This window comes from Carcharodon carcharias, chromosome 14 (assembly GCF_017639515.1).
Source record: "Carcharodon carcharias isolate sCarCar2 chromosome 14, sCarCar2.pri, whole genome shotgun sequence".
Lineage (NCBI taxonomy): Eukaryota > Metazoa > Chordata > Chondrichthyes > Lamniformes > Lamnidae > Carcharodon > Carcharodon carcharias.
Window position 1 is genome coordinate 82,341,582 of NC_054480.1, and position 26,330 is coordinate 82,367,911.

The window sequence follows — 26,330 nt, forward strand, 5'->3', positions numbered from 1 at the left end:
CAGTTTGTTAGTGTCACAGCATGCTGCAGTTTGTTAGTGTCTCAGCATGCTGCAGTTTGTTAGTGTCTCAGCATGCTGCAGTTTGTTACAGTGTCTGAGCATGCTGCAGTTTGTTAGTGTCTCAGCATACTGCAGTTTGTTACAGTGTCTCAGCATGCTGCAGTTTGTTACAGTGTCTCAGCGGGTTCCAGTTTGTTAGTGTCTCAGTGTGTTGCAGCTTGTTACAGTGTCTCATCGTGCTGCAGTTTTTTAGTGTCTCACTGTGTTGCAGTTTGTTACAGTGTCTCAAAATGCTGCAGTTTGTTAGTGTCTCAGTGTGTTGAAGCTTGTTACATTTTCTCAGTGTGTTGCAGTTTGTTACAGTGTCTCAGCATGCTGCAGTTTGTTACAGTGTCTCAGTGTGCTGCAGAATGTTAGTGTCTCAGCGTGCTGCAGTTTGTCAGTGTTTCAGCATGCTACACTTAGTTACAGTGTCTCATCATGCTGCACTTAGTTACAGTGTCTCAGCGTGCTGCAGTCTGTAAGTGTCTCAGTGTGCTGCAGTTTGTTACAGTGAGTCAGTGTGTTCCAGTTTGTTACAGTGTCTCAGCGTGCTGCAGTTTGTTACAGTATTTCAGCGTGCTGCATTTTTTTAGTGTCTCAGCGTGCTGCAGTTTGTTATAGTGTCTCAGCGTGCTGCAGTTTGTTACAGTGTCTCAGCGTGCTGCAGTTTGTTACAGTGTCTCAGTGTCTTGCAGTTTGTTAGTGTCACAGCGTGTTGCAGTTTGTTACAGTGTCTCAGTGTGTTGCTGTTTGTTAGTGTCTCAGCATGCTGCAGTTTGTTAGTGTCTCAGCATGCTGCAGTTTGTTACAGTGTCTGAGCGTGCTGCAGTCTGTTAGTGTCTCAGCATGCTGCAGTTTGTTACAGTGTCTCAGTGGGTTCCAGTTTGTTAGTGTCTCAGTGTGTTGCAGTTTGTTAGTGTCACAGTGTATTGCAGTTTCTAACAGTGTCTCAGCGTGTTGCAGTTTATTACAGTTTCTCAGTGTGTTGCTGTTTGTTAGTGTCTCAGCATGCTGCAGTTTGTTAGTGTCTCAGCATACTGCAGTTTGTTACAGTGTCTCAGCATGCTGCAGTTTGTTACAGTGTCTCAGCGGGTTCCAGTTTGTTAGTGTCTCAGTGTGTTGCAGCTTGTTACAGTGTCTCATCGTGCTGCAGTTTTTTAGTGTCTCACTGTGTTGCAGTTTGTTACAGTGTCTCAAAATGCTGCAGTTTGTTAGTGTCTCAGTGTGTTGAAGCTTGTTACAGTTTCTCAGTGTGTTGCAGTTTGTTACAGTGTCTCAGCATGCTGCAGTTTGTTATAGTGTCTCAGTGTGCTGCAGTATGTTAGTGTCTCAGCGTGCTGCAGTTTGTTAGTGTTTCAGCATGCTACACTTAGTTACAGTGTCTCATCATGCTGCACTTAGTTACAGTGTCTCAGTGTGCTGCAGTTTGTTACAGTATTTCAGCGTGCTGCATTTTTTTAGTGTCTCAGCGTGCTGCAGTTTGTTATAGTGTCTCAGCATGCTGCAGTTTGTTACAGTGTCTCAGCGTGCTGCAGTTTGTTACAGTGTCTCAGCGTCTTGCAGTTTGTTGGTGTCACAGCGTGTTGCAGTTTGTTACAGTGTCTCAGTGTGTTGCTGTTTGTTAGTGTCTCAGCATGCTGCAGTTTGTTAGTGTCTCAGCATGCTGCAGTTTGTTAGTGTCTCAGCATGCTGCAGTTTGTTACAGTGTCTCAGCGTGCTGCAGTCTGTTAGTGTCTCAGCATGCTGCAGTTTGTTACAGTGTCTCAGTGGGTTCCAGTTTGTTAGTGTCTCAGTGTGTTGCAGTTTGTTAGTGTCACAGTGTATTGCAGTTTCTAACAGTGTCTCAGCGTGTTGCAGTTTATTACAGTTTCTCAGTGTGTTGCTGTTTGTTAGTGTCTCAGCATGCTGCAGTTTGTTAGTGTCTCAGCATGCTGCAGTTTGTTACAGTGTCTCAGCATGCTGCAGTTTGTTACATTGTCTCAGTGGGTTCCAGTTTGTTAGTGTCTCAGTGTGTTGCAGTTTGTTAGTGTCACAGTGTATTGCAGTTTCTAACAGTGTCTCAGCGTGTTGCAGTTTATTACAGTTTCTCAGTGTGTTGCTGTTTGTTAGTGTCTCAGCATGCTGCAGTTTGTTAGTGTCTCAGCATGCTGCAGTTTGTTACAGTGTCTCAGCATGCTGCAGTTTGTTACAGTGTCTCAGCGGGTTCCGGTTTGTTAGTGTCTCAGTGTGTTGCAGCTTGTTACAGTGTCTCATCGTGTTGCAGTTTGTTAGTGTCTCACTGTGTTGCAGTTTGTTACAGTTTCTCAAAATGCTGCAGTTTGTTAGTGTCTCAGTGTGTTGAAGCTTGTTACAGTTTCTCAGTGTGTTGCAGTTTGTTACAGTGTCTCAGCGCGCTGCAGTTTGTTACAGTGTCTCAGTGTGCTGCAGTTTGTTACAGTGTCTCAGCGTGCTGCAGTTTGTTACAGTGTCTCAGCGTGCTGCAGCCTGTTAGTTTCTCAGTGTGCTGCAGTTTGTTACAGTGTCTCAGTGTGTTGCAGTTTGTTACAGTGTCTCAGTGTCTTGCAGTTTGTTAGTGTCACAGCGTGTTGCAGTTTGTTACAGTGTCTCAGTGTGTTGCTGTTTGTTAGTGTCTCAGCATGCTGCAGTTTGTTAGTGTCTCAGCATGCTGCAGTTTGTTACAGTGTCTGAGCGTGCTGCAGTCTGTTAGTGTCTCAGCATGCTGCAGTTTGTTACAGTGTCTCAGTGGGTTCCAGTTTGTTAGTGTCTCAGTGTGTTGCAGTTTGTTAGTGTCACAGTGTATTGCAGTTTCTAACAGTGTCTCAGCGTGTTGCAGTTTATTACAGTTTCTCAGTGTGTTGCTGTTTGTTAGTGTCTCAGCATGCTGCAGTTTGTTAGTGTCTCAGCATACTGCAGTTTGTTACAGTGTCTCAGCATGCTGCAGTTTGTTACAGTGTCTCAGCGGGTTCCAGTTTGTTAGTGTCTCAGTGTGTTGCAGCTTGTTACAGTGTCTCATCGTGCTGCAGTTTTTTAGTGTCTCACTGTGTTGCAGTTTGTTACAGTGTCTCAAAATGCTGCAGTTTGTTAGTGTCTCAGTGTGTTGAAGCTTGTTACAGTTTCTCAGTGTGTTGCAGTTTGTTACAGTGTCTCAGCATGCTGCAGTTTGTTATAGTGTCTCAGTGTGCTGCAGTATGTTAGTGACTCAGCGTGCTGCAGTTTGTTAGTGTTTCAGCATGCTACACTTAGTTACAGTGTCTCATCATGCTGCACTTAGTTACAGTGTCTCAGTGTGCTGCAGTTTGTTACAGTATTTCAGCGTGCTGCATTTTTTTAGTGTCTCAGCGTGCTGCAGTTTGTTATAGTGTCTCAGCATGCTGCAGTTTGTTACAGTGTCTCAGCGTGCTGCAGTTTGTTACAGTGTCTCAGCGTCTTGCAGTTTGTTAGTGTCACAGCGTGTTGCAGTTTGTTACAGTGTCTCAGTGTGTTGCTGTTTGTTAGTGTCTCAGCATGCTGCAGTTTGTTAGTGTCTCAGCATGCTGCAGTTTGTTAGTGTCTCAGCATGCTGCAGTTTGTTACAGTGTCTCAGCGTGCTGCAGTCTGTTAGTGTCTCAGCATGCTGCAGTTTGTTACAGTGTCTCAGTGGGTTCCAGTTTGTTAGTGTCTCAGTGTGTTGCAGTTTGTTAGTGTCACAGTGTATTGCAGTTTCTAACAGTGTCTCAGCGTGTTGCAGTTTATTACAGTTTCTCAGTGTGTTGCTGTTTGTTAGTGTCTCAGCATGCTGCAGTTTGTTAGTGTCTCAGCATGCTGCAGTTTGTTACAGTGTCTCAGCATGCTGCAGTTTGTTACATTGTCTCAGTGGGTTCCAGTTTGTTAGTGTCTCAGTGTGTTGCAGTTTGTTAGTGTCACAGTGTATTGCAGTTTCTAACAGTGTCTCAGCGTGTTGCAGTTTATTACAGTTTCTCAGTGTGTTGCTGTTTGTTAGTGTCTCAGCATGCTGCAGTTTGTTAGTGTCTCAGCATGCTGCAGTTTGTTACAGTGTCTCAGCATGCTGCAGCTTGTTACAGTGTCTCATCGTGTTGCAGTTTGTTAGTGTCTCACTGTGTTGCAGTTTGTTACAGTTTCTCAAAATGCTGCAGTTTGTTAGTGTCTCAGTGTGTTGAAGCTTGTTACAGTTTCTCAGTGTGTTGCAGTTTGTTACAGTGTCTCAGCGCGCTGCAGTTTGTTACAGTGTCTCAGTGTGCTGCAGTTTGTTACAGTGTCTCAGCGTGCTGCAGTTTGTTACAGTGTCTCAGCGTGCTGCAGCCTGTTAGTTTCTCAGTGTGCTGCAGTTTGTTACAGTGTCTCAGTGTGTTGCAGTTTGTTACAGTGTCTCGAACTGTGTTGCAGTTTGTTACTGTGTCTCAGTGTGTTGAAATTTGTTAGTGTCTCAGTGTGTTGCAGTTTGTTACAGTGTCTCGAACTCTGTTGCAGTTTGTAACTGTGTCTCAGTGTGTTGCAGTTTGTTACAGTGTCTCAGTATGTTGCAGTTTGTTAGTGTCTCAGTGTATTGCAGTTTGTTAATATGTTGCAATTTGTTACACTGTGTCACAATGTTGCAGTTTGTTAGTGTGTGGCAGTTTATTACAGTGCCTCACAGTGCGTCCCTGTGACAAGCAGTGAATTGGATTGCATCATAGTAAATCACAGTAAATTGCACCATATCACAGTGTATCAATGTGTAACAAAGTGAAACCCAGCCTGTCAGTGAGGTATGGATTGTCATTTACTGTAATGTTTATATACACCCAAACAGCCAGCCAGTAGAAACACTGGCAATGTCCCTCCCACCATGCCCCCATGCACTTGCCCTCCCATCAATGCCACACCCACCAATGCTCTGCCCAACAGTGTCCTCCCAATAGTGCCCTTCTTCCCTGCCCATGATTGCACATCCCATGGCATTGATTAATGCTTCTTACCTTTTCCGGATCGTAGTCAGGGGCGGTTTTCTGCACTGCAACATTTGTCAGATGAATGACTGTATAAGGCACAAGTTACGGAAGAAAACAGAGCCGCACTACAAATAATAATGGCTTCATGTACTTCAACTACTGCAGCTACAAGTACCTTTACAGTTATCTCCATTTGTCGAATTCAATTCTGGATAGAGGAGTGGAGGCAAGTGGCCTGACACGATTTTGGAAACATTCAGTTCCGACAATGTAGAGATGTTAGGGTCTCTATGTGGGTTTATATGGTCTTCCTCATCGAAGATTGCCGACTGACCTCACATGAAATATTGGCCCATAACTTCCTGTAGAGTGGCAATTGAGTCAGATTGCACTCTGCTCAGAGTTAGTTACCTTGAAATCTAGCCACTCCTATCTCGCCTGAACTTCTGACTCAGACCAGGTGAGATAGGGTAGGGCCTGGGGGAGAGGGGAATTGGGTCGGGCTTGGGGGAAGGGAGGAGTTAGGTCAGCCTGGGGGGATGGAGTGGAGGGTAGTCAGGGCATAGGGAGAGGGTAGTGGGGGTGTGTGGAGAATCCCGTGGGCGTTCAGGGAGGATTCCTGTGGTGGGGGGAACAGAGTGAGAGATAGAGTGCAGAATATTCTGCAAGGGGAAGGGAGGCAACCAGATATAGCGAGAGCAGGTATTGAGGTCCTTTGGTTAAACTTCCCTGTGGTAAGAAGGACTTTACAAAGTAGCACTCTGCAGGTAGTAATCTCCACATCACATTCAGTGCCAGGTTCTGGTGAGAGTCGAAAGAAGAAAATAGGGAGGATCAGTGTGCAATTAGAGGCATCATCCCAAGGTGCTACACAGGAGCATTATAAAATAACATATGACAGAGCCACATAAGGAGATATTAGGTCAGATGAGAAAAACTTGGTCACAGAGGTTGGTTTTAAGGAGGAAATTGAGATAGATAGGTGTAGGAAGGGAATTTCAGAGCTTGGGGTCCCAGCAGCTGATGATGCAGCCACCTGTGGAGCAATTATAATTGGGGATGCACAATAGGCCAGAATTAGAGGAGTGCAGGTATCTCAGAGGGTTGAGGGTCTGGATGAGATTACAGAGGTAGGAAGGGGTGAGGCCATGAAGGGATTTGCAAACAAGAGTGAGAATTTTAAAAATCAAGATGTTGTTTGACCCGGAGCCAGTATAGGTCAGTGAGCACAGGGGCAATAGGGGAATGATGTGGGCAGCTGAGTTTTGGATCACCTGAAGTTTACAAAGGGTAGAATGAGGGAGACCATGCAGAGTGCATTGAAATAATTGAGTCTCGAGGTAATGAAGGCATGGATGAAAGTTTCGCAGGTCAGCTGAGATAGGTAAAGATAGGCGATGTTACGGAGGTGGTGCAGGAGGGCTTCAGATTCTTGGGGCATTGGGACAAGTTCTGGGGTGGGAGATCCCAATTCAGATGGGACAACAGGGCTGAGACCAATATCCTCACGGGGAGCTTCACTAGTGTGAATGGGGAAGGTTTCAGCTAAATTCAGCAGAGTAGTAGTAGACAAGAGGAATAAGGTGCATAAAGGAGTGTGTGTTGGATAGTAATGGAAAGGAAGCAGTGCCATATTAGAGAAGCAGACTAGGAATGACAATGGGGAATAGAAAGACAGGTTCAGAATGCATGTATGTGAACACATGACATGTGCTGAACACGGTTGGTGACCTACAAGCACAACGAGCCATGTGGGAACATAGAAACATAGAATATAGGAGCATGAAAAGGCCAATCGGCCCTTCGAGCCTGCTCCACCATTCATTCTGATCATGGCTGATCATCTGACTCAATAGCCTGCTCCCGCTTTCTCCCCATACCCTTTGATCCCTTTTGCCCCAAGAGCTATATCTAACTCCTTCCTGAAAACATACAATGTTCTGGTCTCAACTATTTTCTGTGGTAACGAATTCCACAGGCCCACCACTCTCTGAGTGAAGAAATTTCTCCTCATCTCAGTCCTAAATGGTCTACCCCATATCCTCAGACTGTGACCCCTGGTTCTGGACTCCTTCACCATCGGGATCATCCTTCCTGCATCTACCCTGTCTCGTCCTGTTAGAATTTTATAGGTTTCTATGAGATTCCCCCTCATTCTTCTGAACTCCTGTAAATATAATCCTAATCGACTCAATCTCTCCTCATATGTCAGTCCCACCATCCCAGGAATCAGTCGGGTAAACCTTTGCTCCACTCCCTCTATACCAAGAACATGCTTCCTCAGATAAGGAGACCAAAACTGCACACAATATTCCAGGTGTGGTCTCACCAAGGCCCTGTACAATTGCAGCAAGACATCCCTGTTCCTGTACTCGAATCCTCTGGCTATGAAGGCCAACATACCATTTGCCTTCTTTACCGCCTGCTGCAGTGGCAATAATGAAAACACAACTGAACTGAAAGTTCGCTCTCGTTATGATGGTAACTCACAGTCCAAGAGGTTGTTGGTTAAATAAGACCAGGGGGAGTTGGTTGTGGTGGTGAGGTGTGGCCAACAGTGGTTGGTAATCTTATTCTGGAGCTTCTCAGTTGGTTATGTATTTTTCAATTAATTTACTTTTTATTGCCATTCAGTGGTTCCTTTGGGGTTACTGGTTAGGCCACAAGTAGCCCTGTAATCCGAAAAAATGCAGGCCGACAGGATCTGCATTTAGAGTAAACTAGATCTAGTTTGGGTCTTAGAACAGGCACTAGGCATATTCAAGGAATGGAATGAGCTGGAATAAAGGGTCTGGCAGTGATTTCTCTACAGTGTCTAAAACAATATGGCATTGGACACGATTCAGGCTTCGGAGCTTGATCCTCTATACCCATGAATGTAAATGACCTCAGGAAGACAAAGATTGGTTTTTAAAAAAAGCAGATGGACAAAGATAGCGTTGCAAATAAGACAGACAATTACTAGATGAAGAATGGAGAAATAGGAAGTGAAGAATTCTGCGAGGCAAGGAGGAGGAGCAGTGAGACGAGAGATTCAGATGGACAATTCTGGAATAGTAGTAGTAATTAATACAGTTCTTTAAAAAATAATTTTTGGGACCATAAGGTTTTGAAAATACAAGCACAGAGAAAATGCCAAATCAGTACTCCTCCATACCAGTCAATGGTTACAACAACCAAGCCCAGTTTTGGGCTCTTCAGGGTAGATGTGAAAGCAATGGAGATGGTGCAGAATAGGGGCACTAACACATGCCTAAAGGAAAAGCAGTGACAGGCTAGGTCTTTTCACCTGATAAAAGGCAGCTGAGGGGTGACCTAATAGAGGTTTTTAAAATTAAGAAATATATTATAATAAAGTGGATACAAACAGAATTTTCCCTCTTGTGGGGAAGAGCAGAACGAGATGGCATCAATATAAAACAGTCACCAAGAAATCCAGTAGGAAATTCAAGAGAAACTTCTTTACTCAGAGAATGGCGAGAGTGTGAAACTCACTACTACAGAGAGTGGTTGAAGTGAATAGTATAGACACATTTGAGGGAATGCAAGGCAAGCATATGATGGAGAAGGGAACAGAAAGTTACAATGATAGATTTCGATGAGGAAAGATGGGAGGAGGCGTGAGTGGATCATAAAACCGACTGGTTGGGCCAAATGGCCTTTTCCTGTATTTCATGTGTAGTCCTCTCAGATATTCAGAAGTATGAAAGTATTGAGTTAGAACACTTGGAGACAGATGGAGGAAACAGTAACCATCAAAATTTTAAATGGACTTCACTAAAGCAAACCAGGGAAACGAAGTTCACAGACCAGTGAGTCAGTAACTGGAACATGGGAAAGTGGCTGTGGGTTAGGGTGAGCTTCACAGGATCTGCTGCTAGTTACAGTGAGTTACATAGGTTTTGCTCTGCGTTACAGTGAATTATAAAGATGTTCCTGTGGTTTATAGGAAGTTACATGAGTTCCTGAGGGTAACAGTGAGTTAAACAGCGGTTGCTGTGCGTTACAGTGAGTTACGCGGGTGCTGCTGTGGGTTAAAGTGAGTTACGCGGGTGATGCTGATGGTTACAGTGAGTTACGCGGGTGTTGCTATGGGTTACAGTAAGTTACGCGGGTGTTGCTGTGGGTTACAGTCAGTTACGCGGGTGTTGCTGTGGGTTACAGTCAGTTATATGGGTGTTGCTGTGGGTTACAGTCAGTTACATGGGTTTTGCTGTGGGTTACAGAGAGTTATGCGGGTGTTGCAGTGGGTTACAGTGAGTTATGCGGGTGTTGCTGTGGGTTGCTGTGGGTTACAGTGAGTTACGTGGGTGTTGCTGTGGGTTACAGTGAGTTACGCAGGGGTTGCTGTTGGTTACAGTGAGGTACACAGGTGTTGCTGTGGGTTACAGTGAGTTAAGCAGGTGTTGCTGTGGGTTACAGTGAGGTACGCGGGTGTTGCTGTGGGTTACAGTCAGTTATGTGGGTGTTGCTGTGGGTTACAGTCAGTTACGTGGGTGTTGCTGTGGGTTACTGTCAGTTACATGGGTTTTGCTGTGGGTTACAGTGAGTTACGCGGGTGTTGCTGTGGGTTACAGTGAGTTACGCAGGTGTTGCTGTGGGTTACAGTGAGTAGCACAGAGGTTAATGTGGGTTACATGGTGTTACACAGGGGTTGCTGTGGGTTATACTGCGTTAAACAGGGGTTGATGTGTGCCACACTGACTTACACAGGCGTTACTGTGGGTTTCAGTGTGTTACACAGGGGTTCCTGTGGGTAATAGTGAGTTACACGGGTGTTGCTGTGGGTTACAGTGAGTTACGCGGGTGTTGCTGTGGGTTACAGTGAGGTACACGAGTGTTGCTGTGGGTTACAGTGAGTTACGCAGGGGTTGCTGTGGGTTACAGTGAGTTAAGCGGGTGTTGCTGTGGGTTACAGTGAGTTAAGCGGGTGTTGCTGTGGGTCACAGTGAGTTAAACGGGTGTTGCTGTGGGTTACAGTGAGTTAAACGGGTGTTGATGTGAGTTAGTGACATGGGTATTGCTGTGGGTTACAGTGATTTACACAGTTGTTGATGTGGGTTAGTGAGTGACACGGGTGTTGCTGTGGGTTACAGTGAGTTACACGGATGTTACTGAGGCTTACAGTGAGTTACAAGGGTGATGTTGTGGGTTACAGTGAATTACACGGATGTTGCTGTGCATAACAGTGCATTACACGGGGGTTGCTGTGGATTACAGTGAGTTAAACGGGCGTTGCTGTGGGTTATAGTGAGTTACACGGGTGTTGCTGTGGGTAACAGCGAGTTACGCGGGTGTTGTTGAGGGTGAATGAGTTACACGGGTGTTGCTGTGGGTTACAGGGAATTACACAGGGGATGCTTTGGGTTACAGTGAGTTACACATGTATTGCTGTGGATTACAGTAAGTTACACGGCTGTTGCTGTAGGTTACAGAGGGTTATACGGGTGTTGCAGTGGGTTACAGTGGTATAAACGGGTGTTGCTGTGGGTTATACAGGTGCTGCTGTGGGTTACATGGCTATTGCTGTGGGTTACAGTGTGTTATACAGGGTTTCCTGTGGGGTACAGAGAGATACGCAGTGGTTCATGTCAGTTACAGTGAGTTACACAGCTATTGCTGTGGGTCGCAATGAGATACACAAGGGTTCCGATGGGTTACAGTGAGTTGAATGGAGCTTTCCGATAGTTATAAATGGCCTGTGTGAGTTACAGTGAGTTACACAGTGGTTGCTGTGAGCAACATTGAGTTACACAGCTATTGCAGTGGGTTACAATGAGTTACACAGAGATTTCTATGGGTTTCTCTGAGTTAAACAGGGGTTGCTGTTGAGAACAGACTTACATAGGATTTGCTGTGGGTTACAGTGTGTTATACAGTGTTTCCTGTGGGTTACAGAGAGATACGCAGCGGTTCCTGTGGGTTCTAGTGCTTTACTGCGAGTAACAGTGAGTTACACAGCTATTGCTGCGGGTTACACTGAGTTACACAGGAGTTTCTATGGCAACAAAAACAGAAAATACTGGACAAACTGATCAGGGCTAGCAGCATATTTGGAGACAAAACCAGAATTAACATTTCGAGCCTGGATGCACTTCCTTCACAGCTGAAGAGAAGTGCAAATGTGATGAAATTAATACTGTTGAAAGTGGAGGTCGATGGAGGGGGAAAAAAAGGATGGAAAATGGGATAGAAGTGGGGATAGAAAAGGGGACAAAACCACAGATAAATGTATAAAAATTAGAATTAAAATGGATAAAAAATAAAATTTAATGTAGAAAAGAGGGATTAAAAAAAGGGGTTGATGAAGGAGGAGAGAGTTCATGGTCTGCAAAAGGGTCAGGCAGACTCAAAACACTCACTCTAGTTCTCTCTCCACAGAAGCTGTCACATCTGCTGAGTTTTTTCAGCATTTTCTGTATTTGTTTCAGATTTCCTGCATCCACGCTACTTCGCTTTTATCTTAGCTGTTGCTGCTGGTTACAGTGGGTTACACGGGTATTGCTGAGGGCTAGTGAGTTACACGGGTGTTGCTGAGGGTTACAGTGAGTTACACGGGTGTTGCTGAGGGCTAGTGAGTTACATGGGTATTGCTGTGGGTTACTGGGAGTTACATGGGTGTTGCTGAGGGTTACAGTGAGTTACACAGGTGTTGCTGTGGGTTACTGGGAGTTACATGGGTGTTGCTGTGGATTTCAGTGAGTTACACGGGTGTTGCTGTGGATTACAGTGAGTTACACGGGTGTTGCTGTGGATTACAGTGAGTTACATGGGTGTTGCTGTGGGTTGCAGTGAGTTACATGGGTGTTGCTGTGGGTTACAGTGAGTTACACGGGTGTTGCTGTGGGTTACAGTGAGTTACACGGGTGTTGCTGTGGGTTACAGTAAGTTACACAGGTATTGCTGTGGGTTACAGTGAGTTACACGGGTGTTGCTGTGGATTACAGTGAGTTACACGGGTGTTGCTGTGGATTACAGTGAGTTACATGGGTGTTGCTGTGGGTTGCAGTGAGTTAGATGGGTGTTGCTGTGGGTTACAGTGAGTTACACAGGTATTGCTGTGGGTTACAGTGAGTTACACGGGTGTTGCTGTGGATTACAGTGAGTTACACGGGTGTTGCTGTGGATTACAGTGAGTTACATGGGTGTTGCTGTGGGTTGCAGTGAGTTACATGGGTGTTGCTGTGGGTTACAGTAAGTTACACAGGTATTGCTGTGGGTTACAGTGAGTTACACGGGTGTTGCTGTGGGTTACAGTGAGTTACACGGGTGTTGCTGTGGGTTACAGTGAGTTACACGGGTGTTGCTGTGGGTTACAGTGAGTTACATGGATGTTGCCGTGCATTACAGTGAGTTACACAGGGGTTGCGGTGCTTTACAGTGAGTTATCCGGGTATTGCTGTGGGTTACAGTGAGTTACACATATCTTGCTGTGGATTATAGTGAGTTACATGGGTGTTGCTGAGACTTAGTGATTTACACGGCTGTTGCTGTGGTTACAGTGACTCACGGGGGTGTTGCTGTGGGTTACAGTGAGTTACACGGTGTTGCTGCGGGTTACAGTGAGTTACACAGGTGTTGCTGTGGGTTACAATGAGTGACACAGGGTTCCTCTGGATTACATTGTGTTAAACAGAGGTTGCTGTGGGTTACAGTCAGTTACACAGGTGTTGCTGACTTACAATGAGTTACACCAGGGTTCCTGTGGGCTACAGAGAGTAGCACAGAGGTTAATGTGGGGATAAAATGAGTTACGCAGGGGTTCCTGTGGGTTACACTGAGTTACACAGGGGTTGCTGTGGGTTACATGGTGTTACACAGGGGTTGCTGTGGGTTATACTGCGTTAAGCAGGAGTTGATGTGGGCCACACTGACTTACACAGGCGTTACTGTGGGTTTCAGTGTGTTACACAGGGGTTCCTGTGGGTAATAGTGAGTTACACGGGTGTTGCTGTGGGTTACAGTGAGTTACACGGGTGTTCCTATGGGTAATAGTGAGTTACACGGGTGTTGCTGTGGGTTACAATGAGTTACACGGGTGTTGCTGTGGGTTAGTGAGTTACACGGGTGTTGCTGTGGGTTAGTGAGTTAAATGGGTTTTGCTGTGGGTTATAGTGTGTTACATGGGTGTTGCTGTGGGTTACAGTGTGTTACACGACCATTGCTTTGGGTTACAGTGAGTTACACATGTATTGCTGTGGATTACAATGAGTTACACGGCTGTTGCTGTAGGTTACAGAGGGTTACACGGGTGTTGCAGTGGGTTACAGTGGTATACACGGGTGTTGCTGTGGGTTATACAGGTGTTGCTGTGGGTTACAGTGTGTTATACAGGGTTTCCTGTGGGGTACAGAGAGATATGCAGTGGTTCATGCGGGTTACAGTGAGTTACACAGTGGTTGCTGTGAGCAACAGTGAGTTACACAGCTATTGCAGTGGGTTACAATGAGTTACACAGAGATTTCTGTGGGTTTCTCTGAGTTAAACAGGGGTTGCTGTTGAGAACAGAGAGTTACATAGGATTTGCTGTGGATTACAGTGTGTTATACAGTGTTTCCTGTGGGTTACAGAGAGATACGCAGCGCTTCCTGTGGGTTCCAGTGCGTTACTGCGAGTAACAGTGAGTTACACAGCTATTGCTGCGGGTTACACTGAGTTACACGGGGGTTTCTATGGCAACAAAAACAGAAAATACCGGACACACTGATCAAGGCTAGCGGCATCTTTGGAGACAAAACCAGAATTAACATTTCGAGCCTGGATGCACCTCCTTCACACCTGAAGAGAAGTGCAAATGTGATGAAATTAATACTGTTGAAAGTGGAGGTCGATGGAGGGGGAGAAAAAGAATGGAAAATGGGATAGAAAAGGGGAATAGAAAATGGGGCCAAACCACAGATAAATGGATAAAAATTAGAATTGAAATGGATAAAAAATAAAATTAATGTAGAAAAAAGGGATTAAAAAAAGGAGTTGGTGATGAAGGAGAGAGTTCATGGTCTGCAAAAGGGTCAGGCAGACTCGAAACACTCACTCTAGTTCTCTCTCCACAGCTGCTGTCACATCTGCTGAGTTTTTTCAGCATTTTCTGTATTTGTTTCAGATTTCCTGCATCCACGGTACTTCGCTTTTATCTTAGGTGTTGCTGCTGGTTACAGTGGGTTACACGGGTGTTGCTGAGGGCTAGTGAGTTACATGGGTGTTGCTGTGGGTTACTGGGAGTTACACAGGTGTTGCTGAGGGTTACAGTGAGTTATATGGGTGTTGCTGTGGGTTACAGTGAGTTACATGGTGTTGCTGTGGGTTAGAGTGTGTTACACAGGTGTTGCTGTGGGTTACAGTGAGTTACACAGGGGTTGCGGCAGGTTACACAGGTGTTGCTGTGGATTACAGTGAGTTGCATGGGTGTTGCTGTGGGTTACATTGAGTTACATGGGTTACAGTGTGTTAGATGGGCATTGCTGTGGGTTACAGTGAGTTACACGGGTGTTGCTGAGGGTTACAGTGAGTTATATGGGTGTTGCTGTGGGTTACAGTGTGTTAAACAGGTGTTGCTGTGGATTACAGTGAGTTACACGGGTGTTGCTGTGGGTTACAGTGAGTTACGTGGGTTACAGTGTGTTACATGGGCTTTGCTGTGGATTACAGTGAGCTACACATGTATTGTTGTGGATTATAGTGAGTTACACAGCTGTTGCTGTGGGTTACAATAAGTTATGCAGGTGTTGCTGTCCGTTAGAGTGAGTTACACGGGTGTTGCTGTTCATAACAGTTCGTTACACGGGTGTTGATGTGGGTTACAGGGAATTACACAGGGGATCTTGTGGGTTACAGTGAGTTTCACAGCAGATGCTGTGGGTTACAGTGAGTTACATGGGTGTTGCTGAGGGTTAGTGAGTTACACAGGTGTTGCTGTGGGTTACAGTGAGTTATACAGGTGTTGCTGTGGGTTACAGTGAATTACACGGGTATTGCTGTGGGTTACAGTGAGTTATACGGGTGTTGCTGTGGGTTACACTGAGCTACATGGGTGTTGCTGTGGGTTACCGTGAGTTACACGGGTGATGCTGTGGGTTACAGTGACTTACATGGGTGTGGCTGCGGGTTGCACTGAGTTACACAGGTGTTGCTGCGGTTTACGGTGTGTTACACGTGTGTTGCTGTGGGTTACAAGTGTTACACGGATGTTGCTGTGCTTATCAGTGTGTTACACAGATGTTGCTGTGCATTACAGTGAGTTACGCAGGGGTTGCGGCTGGTTGCACAGGTGTTGCTGTGGATAACAGTGAGTTACACATGTGTTGCTCTGGATTACAGTGAGTTACACGGGTGTTGCTGTGGGTTAGTGAGTTACATGGGTGTGGCTGTGGGTTACGGTGTGTTACACGTGTGTTGCTGTGGGTTATAATGTGTTATACGGGTGTTGCTGTGGGGTACAGTGAGTTACACGGGTGTTGCTGTGGGTTACAGTGAGTTACGCGGGTGTTGCTGTGGGTTACAGTGAGTTACACAGTGGCTGCTGTGGGTTACAGTGTGTTACGTGGGTGTTGCTGTGGGTTACAGAGAGGTAAACAGAGATTCCTTTGGGTTACAGTGTTTTACACTGAGGTTGCTGTGGGTTGCAATGAGTTGCACAGAGATTCCTGTGGATTTCAGTAAGTTACACAGGTGTTGCTGTGGGTTACAGTGTGTTATACAGCGTTTCCTGTGGGGTACAGAGAGATATGCAGTGGTTCATGCGGGTTACAGTGAGTTGAACGGAGCTTTCCGATAGTTATAAATGGCCTATGTGAGTTACAGTGAGTTACACAGTGGTTGCTGCAAGCAACAGTGAGTTACACAGCTATTGCAGTGGGTTACAATGAGTTACACAGAGATTTCTGTGGGTTTCTCTGAGTTAAACAGGGGTTGCTGTTGAGAACAGAGAGTTACATAGGATTTGCTGTGGGTTACAGTGTGTTATACAGTGTTTCCTGTGGGTTACAGAGAGATACGCAGCGCTTCCTGTGGGTTCCAGTGCGTTACTGCGAGTAACAGTGAGTTACACAGCTATTGCTGCGGGTTACACTGAGTTACACAGGAGTTTCTATGGCAACAAAAACAGAAAATACTGGACACACTGATCAAGGCTAGCAGCATCTTTGGAGACAAAACCAGAATTAACATTTCAAGCCTCTATGCACTTCCTTCACAGCTGAAGAGAAGTGCAAATGTGATGAAATTAATACTGTTGAAAGTGGAGGTCGATGGAGGAGGAGAAAAAGAATTGAAAACGGGATAGAAGTGGGGATAGGAAAGGGGACAAAACCACGGATAAATGGATAAAAATTAGAATTAAAATGGATAAAAAGTAAAAAAATAATGTAGAAAAAAGGAATTAAAAAAGGGGTTGATGAAGGAGGAGAGAGTTCATGGTCTGCAAAAGGGTCAGGCAGACTCAAAACACTCACTCTAGTTCTCTCTCCACAAATGCTGTCACATCTGCTGAGTTTTTTCAGCATTTTCTGTATTTGATTCAGATTTCCTGCATCCACGGTACTTCGCTTTTATCTTAGGTGTTGCTGTTGGTTACTGTGGGTTACACGGGTGTTGCTGAGGGCTAGTGAGTTACATGGGTGTTGCTGTGGGTTACTGGGAGTTACACGGGTGTTGCTGCTGGTTACAGTGGGTTACACGGTGTTGCTGAGCGCTAGTGAGTTACATGGGTGTTGCTGTGGGTTACTGGGAGATACACGTGTTGCTGTGGATCACTGAGTTATATGGGTGTTGCTGTGGGTTACAGTGTGTTACACAGGTGTTGCTGTGGGTTACAGTGAGTTACATGGGTGTTGCTGTGGGTTACAGTGAGTTACGCGGGTGTTGCTGTAGGTTACAGTGAGTTACACGGGTGTTGCTGTGGGTTACAGTGTGTTACACGGGTGTTGCTGTGGGTTACAGTGTGTTACACGGGTGTTGCTGTGGGTTACAGTGAGTTACATGGATGTTGCCGTGCATTACAGTGAGTTACACAGGGGTTGCGGTGCGTTACAGTGAGTTACCCGGGTATTGCTGTGGGCTACAGTGAGTTACACATATCTTGCTGTGGATTATAGTGAGTTACATGGGTGTTGCTGAGACTTAGTGATTTACACGGCTGTTGCTGTGGTTACAGTGACTCACGGGGGTGTTGCTGTGGGTTACAGTGAGTTACACGGTGTTGCTGCGGGTTACAGTGAGTTACACAGGTGTTGCTGTGGGTTACAATGAGTGACACAGGGTTCCTCTGGATTACATTGTGTTAAACAGAGGTTGCTGTGGGTTACAGTCAGTTACACAGGTGTTGCTGACTTACAATGAGTTACACCAGGGTTCCTGTGGGCTACAGAGAGTAGCACAGAGGTTAATGTGGGGATAAAATGAGTTACGCAGGGGTTCCTGTGGGTTACACTGAGTTACACAGGGGTTGCTGTGGGTTACATGGTGTTACACAGGGGTTGCTGTGGGTTATACTGCGTTAAGCAGGAGTTGATGTGGGCCACACTGACTTACACAGGCGTTACTGTGGGTTTCAGTGTGTTACACAGGGGTTCCTGTGGGTAATAGTGAGTTACACGGGTGTTGCTGTGGGTTACAGTGAGTTACACGGGTGTTCCTATGGGTAATAGTGAGTTACACGGGTGTTGCTGTGGGTTACAATGAGTTACACGGGTGTTGCTGTGGGTTAGTGAGTTACACGGGTGTTGCTGTGGGTTAGTGAGTTAAATGGGTTTTGCTGTGGGTTACAGTGTGTTACATGGGTGTTGCTGTGGGTTACAGTGTGTTACACGACCATTGCTTTGGGTTACAGTGAGTTACACATGTATTGCTGTGGATTACAATGAGTTACACGGCTGTTGCTGTAGGTTACAGAGGGTTACACGGGTGTTGCAGTGGGTTACAGTGGTATACACGGGTGTTGCTGTGGGTTATACAGGTGTTGCTGTGGGTTACAGTGTGTTATACAGGGTTTCCTGTGGGGTACAGAGAGATATGCAGTGGTTCATGCGGGTTACAGTGAGTTACACAGTGGTTGCTGTGAGCAACAGTGAGTTACACAGCTATTGCAGTGGGTTACAATGAGTTACACAGAGATTTCTGTGGGTTTCTCTGAGTTAAACAGGGGTTGCTGTTGAGAACAGAGAGTTACATAGGATTTGCTGTGGGTTACAGTGTGTTATACAGTGTTTCCTGTGGGTTACAGAGAGATACGCAGCGCTTCCTGTGGGTTCCAGTGCGTTACTGCGAGTAACAGTGAGTTACACAGCTATTGCTGCGGGTTACACTGAGTTACACGGGGGTTTCTATGGCAACAAAAACAGAAAATACCGGACACACTGATCAAGGCTAGCGGCATCTTTGGAGACAAAACCAGAATTAACATTTCGAGCCTGGATGCACCTCCTTCACACCTGAAGAGAAGTGCAAATGTGATGAAATTAATACTGTTGAAAGTGGAGGTCGATGGAGGGGGAGAAAAAGAATGGAAAATGGGATAGAAAAGGGGAATAGAAAATGGGGCCAAACCACAGATAAATGGATAAAAATTAGAATTGAAATGGATAAAAAATAAAATTAATGTAGAAAAAAGGGATTAAAAAAAGGAGTTGGTGATGAAGGAGAGAGTTCATGGTCTGCAAAAGGGTCAGGCAGACTCGAAACACTCACTCTAGTTCTCTCTCCACAGATGCTGTCACATCTGCTGAGTTTTTTCAGCATTTTCTGTATTTGTTTCAGATTTCCTGCATCCACGGTACTTCGCTTTTATCTTAGGTGTTGCTGCTGGTTACAGTGGGTTACACGGGTGTTGCTGAGGGCTAGTGAGTTACATGGGTGTTGCTGTGGGTTACTGGGAGTTACACAGGTGTTGCTGAGGGTTACAGTGAGTTATATGGGTGTTGCTGTGGGTTACAGTGAGTTACATGGTGTTGCTGTGGGTTAGAGTGTGTTACACAGGTGTTGCTGTGGGTTACAGTGAGTTACACAGGGGTTGCGGCAGGTTACACAGGTGTTGCTGTGGATTACAGTGAGTTGCATGGGTGTTGCTGTGGGTTACATTGAGTTACATGGGTTACAGTGTGTTAGATGGGCATTGCTGTGGGTTACAGTGAGTTACACGGGTGTTGCTGAGGGTTACAGTGAGTTATATGGGTGTTGCTGTGGGTTACAGTGTGTTAAACAGGTGTTGCTGTGGATTACAGTGAGTTACACGGGTGTTGTTTTGCATTACAGTGAGTTACACAGGGGTTGCAGCAGGTTACACAGGTGTTGCTGTGGATTACAGTGAGTTACACGGGTGTTGCTGTGGGTTACAATGAGTTACGTGGGCTTTGCTGTGGATTACAGTGAGCTACACATGTATTGTTGTGGATTATAGTGAGTTACACAGCTGTTGCTGTGGGTTACAATAAGTTATGCAGGTGTTGCTGTCCGTTAGAGTGAGTTACACGGGTGTTGCTGTTCATAACAGTTCGTTACACGGGTGTTGATGTGGGTTACAGGGAATTACACAGGGGATCTTGTGGGTTACAGTGAGTTTCACAGCAGATGCTGTGGGTTACAGTGAGTTACATGGGTGTTGCTGAGGGTTAGTGAGTTACACAGGTGTTGCTGTGGGTTACAGTGAGTTATACAGGTGTTGCTGTGGGTTACAGTGAATTACACGGGTATTGCTGTAGGTTACAGTGAGTTATACGGGTGTTGCTGTGGGTTACACTGAGCTACATGGGTGTTGCTGTGGGTTACCGTGAGTTACACGGGTGATGCTGTGGGTTACAGTGACTTACATGGGTGTGGCTGCGGGTTGCACTGAGTTACACAGGTGTTGCTGCGGTTTACGGTGTGTTACACGTGTGTTGCTGTGGGTTACAAGTGTTACACGGATGTTGCTGTGCTTATCAGTGTGTTACACAGATGTTGCTGTGCATTACAGTGAGTTACGCAGGGGTTGCGGCTGGTTGCACAGGTGTTGCTGTGGATAACAGTGAGTTACACATGTGTTGCTCTGGATTACAGTGAGTTACACGGGTGTTGCTGTGGGTTAGTGAGTTACATGGGTGTGGCTGTGGGTTACGGTGTGTTACACGTGTGTTGCTGTGGGTTATAATGTGTTATACGGGTGTTGCTGTGGGGTACAGTGAGTTACACGGGTGTTGCTGTGGGTTACAGTGAGTTACGCGGGTGTTGCTGTGGGTTACAGTGAGTTACACAGTGGCTGCTGTGGGTTACAGTGTGTTACGCGGGTGTTGCTGTGGGTTACAGAGAGGTAAACAGAGATTCCTTTGGGTTACAGTGTTTTACACTGAGGTTGCTGTGGGTTGCAATGAGTTGCACAGAGATTCCTGTGGATTTCAGTAAGTTACACAGGTGTTGCTGTGGGTTACAGTGTGTTATACAGCGTTTCCTGTGGGGTACAGAGAGATATGCAGTGGTTCATGCGGGTTACAGTGAGTTGAACGGAGCTTTCCGATAGTTATAAATGGCCTATGTGAGTTACAGTGAGTTACACAGTGGTTGCTGCAAGCAACAGTGAGTTACACAGCTATTGCAGTGGGTTACAATGAGTTACACAGAGATTTCTGTGGGTTTCTCTGAGTTAAACAGGGGTTGCTGTTGAGAACAGAGAGTTACATAGGATTTGCTGTGGGTTACAGTGTGTTATACAGTGTTTCCTGTGGGTTACAGAGAGATACGCAGCGCTTCCTGTGGGTTCCAGTGCGTTACTGCGAGTAACAGTGAGTTACACAGCTATTGCTGCGGGTTACACTGAGTTACACAGGAGTTTCTATGGCAACAAAAACAGAAAATACTGGACACACTGATCAAGGCTAGCAGCATCTTTGGAGACAAAACCAGAATTAACATTTCAAGCCTCTATGCACTTCCTTCACAGCTGAAGAGAAGTGCAAATGTGATGAAATTAATACTGTTGAAAGTGGAGGTCGATGGAGGAGGAGAAAAAGAATTGAAAACGGGATAGAAGTGGGGATAGGAAAGGGGACAAAACCACGGATAAATGGATAAAAATTAGAATTAAAATGGATAAAAAGTAAAAAAAAATGTAGAAAAAAGGAATTAAAAAAGGGGTTGATGAAGGAGGAGAGAGTTCATGGTCTGCAAAAGGGTCAGGCAGACTCAAAACACTCACTCTAGTTCTCTCTCCACAAATGCTGTCACATCTGCTGAGTTTTTTCAGCATTTTCTGTATTTGATTCAGATTTCCTGCATCCACGGTACTTCGCTTTTATCTTAGGTGTTGCTGTTGGTTACTGTGGGTTACATGGGTGTTGCTGAGGGCTAGTGAGTTACATGGGTGTTGCTGTGGGTTACTGGGAGTTACACGGGTGTTGCTGCTGGTTACAGTGGGTTACACGGTGTTGCTGAGCGCTAGTGAGTTACATGGGTGTTGCTGTGGGTTACTGGGAGATACACATGTGTTGCTGTGGATCACTGAGTTATATGGGTGTTGCTGTGGGTTACAGTGTGTTACACAGGTGTTGCTGTGGGTTACAGTGAGTTACATGGGTGTTGCTGTGGGTTACAGTGAGTTACGCGGGTGTTGCTGTAGGTTACAGTGAGTTACGCGGGTGTTGCTGTGGGTTACAGTGTGTTACACGGGTGTAGCTGTGGGTTACAGTGAGTTACATGTGTGTTGCTGTTCATTACAGTGAGTTACACAGGGGTTGTGGCGGGTTACACAGGTGTTGCTGTGGATTACAGTGAGTTACACGGGTGTTGCTGTGGGTTACAGTGAGTTACGTGGGTTACAGTGTGTTACACGGCCTTTGCTGTGGATTACAGTGAGGTACACATGTATTGCTGTGGATTATAGTGAGTTACACAGCTGTTGCGGTGGGTTACAGTGAGTTACAAGGGGTTGCTGTGGGTTATAGTGAGTTACACTGGTGTTGCTGTGGGTTACAGCGAGTTACACGGGTGTTGATGTGGGTTACCAGGAATTATACAGGGGGTCTTATGGGTTACAGTGAGTTCCACAGGGGATGCTGTGGGTTACAGTGAATCACACGGGCATTGCTGTGGGTTACAGTGAGTTACACTGGTGTTGCTGTGAGTTACGCTGAGTTACACAGGTGTTGCTGCGGGTTACGGTGAGTTACACAGGTGTTGCTGTGGGTTACGGTGTTTACACGTTTGTTCCTGTGGGTTACAATGTGTTATAGGGGTGTTGCATGTTACACGGGTGTTGCTGTGCATTACTGTGAGTTACACAGGGGCTGAGGTGGGTTACACAGGTGTTGCTGTGGATTACATTGAATTATACATGTTGCTGTGGATTACAGTGAGTTACGCGGGTTTTGCAGTGGATTCAAGTGAATTACACAGATGTTGCTCTGGGTTACAGGGAGTTACGTGGGTTAAAGTGTGTTACATAGGTTTTGCTGCGGTTTACAATGAGTTACATGGGTGTTGCTATGCATTAGTGTGAGTTACACATGGCTTGCAGCGGGTTAAACAGATGTTGCTGTGGATTAAAGTGAGTTACACATGTGTTGCTGTGGATTACAGGGAGTTACGCGGGTGTTGCTGTGGATTGCAGTGAGTTAAACGGGTGGTGCTGAGTGTTAGTGATTTACACGAGTGTTGCTATGGGTTACACTGAGTCACACAGGTGTTACTGTGGGATGCAGTGAGTTATCTGGGTGTTGCTGCGAGTTGTCCAGGTGTACCTGTGGGTTACAGTGAGTTACATGGGTTTTGCTGTGGGTTACAGTGCATTACAAGGGTGTTGCTGTGGGTTACAGTGAGGTACACGGTTGTTGCTGTGCATTACAGTGAGTTACACAGGTGTTGCTGTGGGTTACAGTGAGTTACACGGGTGTTGCTGTGGGTTACAGTGAGTCACACGGGTGTTGCTGTGGGTTACAGTGAGTCACATGGGTGTTGCTGTGGGTTACAGTGAGTCACACGGGTGTTGCTGTGGGTTACAGTGAGTCACACGGGTGTTGCTGTGGGTTACAGTGTGTTACACGGGTGTTGTGCATTACAGTGAGTTAAACAGGGATTTCTATGGCAACAAATACAGAAAATACTGGAAAAACTCAGCAGGTCTAGCAGTATCTATGGAGACAGAAGCAGAACTTATGTTTTGAGCCCATATGACCCTGCTTCAGAGCTGAACAGCAGTAGAAATGTGATGAAATTTATACTCTTTAAGGAGGGATGGGGCAAGTGCAGCTGGATAGAAGGCCAGTGATAGGTGGGGACAAAGGAGGGATTGTCAAAGATGTCATGAACTAAAGGACAAAGGGTGTGTTTATGGTAGTGGTTAGTGCTAAAAAAAAAAGGTTGATAGTGGCATTTAAGTAAGAAAGCAGAATGTGATAATAATAGAACAAGGGTAGCATGTGCGTCAGAACACCATGGAAGAAGAAACAGATGGCCCTACAGGGATGGGGTGGAGGGAGGGGGCAGTGGTGGTGGGAAAAAGAAGAAAGGATCGAAAGTGGGACAGAAAATGCAAGATAAGGGTGGATAAAATGGGGATAAAACCACAGATAAATTAAAAATAAAAATTAAAGTGGATACAAAATAAAAATGAATGTAGAAAAAAGGGGATTAAAAAAGGGGTTGATGATGGAGGAGGGAGTTCATGGTCTAAAGAAGGGTCAGGCAGACTCAAAACTTTAACTCTATTTCTCTCTCCACAGATGCTGTCAGACCTGATGAGTTTTTCCAGCATTTTCTGTTTTTGTTTCAGGTTTCCAGCATCCGCAGTATTTTGCTTTTATCTTAGGGGTTTCTATGGGTTACAGTGAGTTGCACAGGGGTTGCTGTGGGTTACAGTGAGTTACACAGGGGTTGCTCGAGGTTATAGTGAGTTACACAGGGGTTGCTGTTGAGAACAGTGAGTTTCAGAGGGGTTTCTGTGGGTTACAGTGAGTTACACAGCGGTTGCTGTGGGTTACAGCGAGTTGTACAGCAGTTGCTGTGGGTTACAGTATGTTACACAAGAGTTCCTGTGGGTTACAGTGAGTTATACAGGGATTGCTGTGGGTTACAGTGAGTCACACTGATGTTGCTGTGGGTTACAGTGAGTCACACGGGTGTTGTTGTGGGTTACAGTGAGTTACACGGGTGTTGCTGTGGGTTAAAGTGAGTCACACGGGTGTTGCTGTGGGTTACAGTGAGTCACATGGGTGTTGCTGTGGGTTACAGTGAGTCACAAAGGTGTTGCTGTGGGTTACAGTGAGTCACACGGGTGTTGCTGTGGGTTACAGTGAGTCACACGGGTGTTGCTGTGGGTTACAGTGAGTCACACGGGTGTTGCTGTGGGTTACAGTGAGTCACATGGGTGTTGCTATGGGTTACAGAGATTTAAACGGGTGTTGCTGTGGGTTACAGAGAGTTACAAGGGTGTTGCTGTGGGTTACAGTGAGTTACAAGGGTGTTGCTGTCAGTTAGTGAGTTACACGGGTGTTGCTGTGCATAACAGTACGTTACACGGGAGTTGCTGTGGGTTACAGTGAGTTACACGGGTGTTGCTGTGGGTTACAGGGAATTATGCAGGGGATCTTGTGGGTTACAGTGAGTTACATGGGCTTTGCTGTTGGTTACAGTGTGTTACAAGGGTGTTGCTGTGGGTTACAGTGAGGTACACGGTTGTTGCTGTGCATTACAGTGAGTTACACAGAGGTTGCGGCGGGTTACACCGGTGTTGCTGTGGGTTACAGTGAGTTACACGGGTGTTGCTGTGGGTAACAGTGAGTTACACGGGTGTTACTGTGGATTACAGTGAGTTACACGGGTGTTGCTGTGGGTTACAGTGAGTTACATGTGTGTTGCTGTGAGTTACAGTGTGTTACACGGGTGTAGCTGTGGGTTACAGTTAGTTACATGGGTGTTGCTGTGCCTTACAGTGAGTTACACAGGGGTTGCTGTGGGTTACAGTGAGTTACACAGGTGTTGCTGTGGGTTACAGTGAGTTACGTGGGTTACAGTGTGTTACACGGGCTTTGCTGTGGGTTACAGTGAGTTACGTGGGTTAAAGTGAGTTACACGGGTGTAGCTGTGGGTTAAAGTGAGTCACACGGGTGTTGCTGTGGGTTACAGTGAGTCACACGGGTGTTGCTGTGGGTAACAGTGAGTTACACGGGTGTTACTGTGGATTACAGTGAGTTACACGGGTGTTGCTGTGGGTTACAGTGAGTTACATGTGTGTTGCTGTGAGTTACAGTGTGTTACACGGGTGTAGCTGTGGGTTACAGTTAGTTACACGGGTGTTGCTGTGCCTTACAGTGAGTTACACAGGGGTTGCTGTGGGTTACAGTGAGTTACACAGGTGTTGCTGTGGGTTACAGTGAGTTACGTGGGTTACAGTGTGTTACACGGGCTTTGCTGTGGGTTACAGTGAGTTACGTGGGTTAAAGTGAGTTACACGGGTGTTGCTGTGGGTTAAAGTGAGTCACACGGGTGTTGCTGTGGGTTACAGTGAGTCACACGGGTGTTGCTGTGGGTTACAGTGAGTCACACGGGTGTTGCTGTGGGTTACAGTGATTTAAACGGGTGTTGCTGTGGGTTACAGAGAGTTACAAGGGTGTTGCTGTGGGCTACAGTGAGTTACAAGGGTGTTGCTGTCAGTTAGTGAGTTACACGGGTGTTGCTGTGCATAACAGTACGTTGCACGGGAGTTGCTGTGGGTTACAGTGAGTTACACGGGTGTTGCTGTGGGTTACAGGGAATTATACAGGGGATCTTGTGCGTTACAGTGAGTTACATGGGCTTTGCTGTTGGTTACAATGTGTTACAAGAGTGTTGCTGTGGGTTACAGTGAGGTACACGGTTGTTGCTGTGCATTACAGTGAGTTACACAGGGGTTGCGGCGGGTTACACGGGTGTTGCTGTGGGTTACAGTGAGTTACATGGGTGTTGCTGTGGGTAACAGTGAGTTACACGGGTGTTACTGTGGATTACAGTGAGTTACACAGTTGTAGCTGTGGGTTACAGTTAGTTACACGGGTGTTGCTGTGCCTTACAGCGAGTTACACAGGGGTTGCTGTGGGTTACACAGGTGTTGCTGCGGATTACAGTGAGTTACACGGGTGTTGCTGTGGGTTATAGTATGTTACATGTGTGTTGCTGTGAGTTACAGTGTGTTACACGGGTGTAGCTGTGGATTACAGTTAGTTACATGGGTGTTGCTGTGCATTACAGCGAGTTACACAGGGGTTGCTGTGGGTTACACAGGTGTTGCTGTGGATTACGGTGAGTTACACAGGTGTTGCTGTGGGTTACAGTGAGTTACGTGGGTTACAGTGTGTTACAAGGGCTTTGCTGTGGGTTACAGTGAGTTACGTGGGTTACAGTGAGTCACACGGGTGTTGCTGT

At 46.1% G+C, this 26,330-nt stretch overlaps 1 protein-coding gene across 1 annotated transcript in view; it reads right to left on the minus strand.

The window, feature by feature from the left end:
- The window catches only part of LOC121287548 (probable tubulin polyglutamylase TTLL9), a 143,517-nt gene that overhangs the window by 68,012 nt on the left and 49,175 nt on the right, over positions 1 to 26,330 (minus strand). Inside the window, exon 9 of the mRNA XM_041205479.1 lies at positions 4,998 to 5,056. Within this exon, the coding sequence (XP_041061413.1) occupies positions 4,998 to 5,056 (59 nt within the window). The remainder of the gene's footprint in view (positions 1 to 4,997; positions 5,057 to 26,330) is intronic.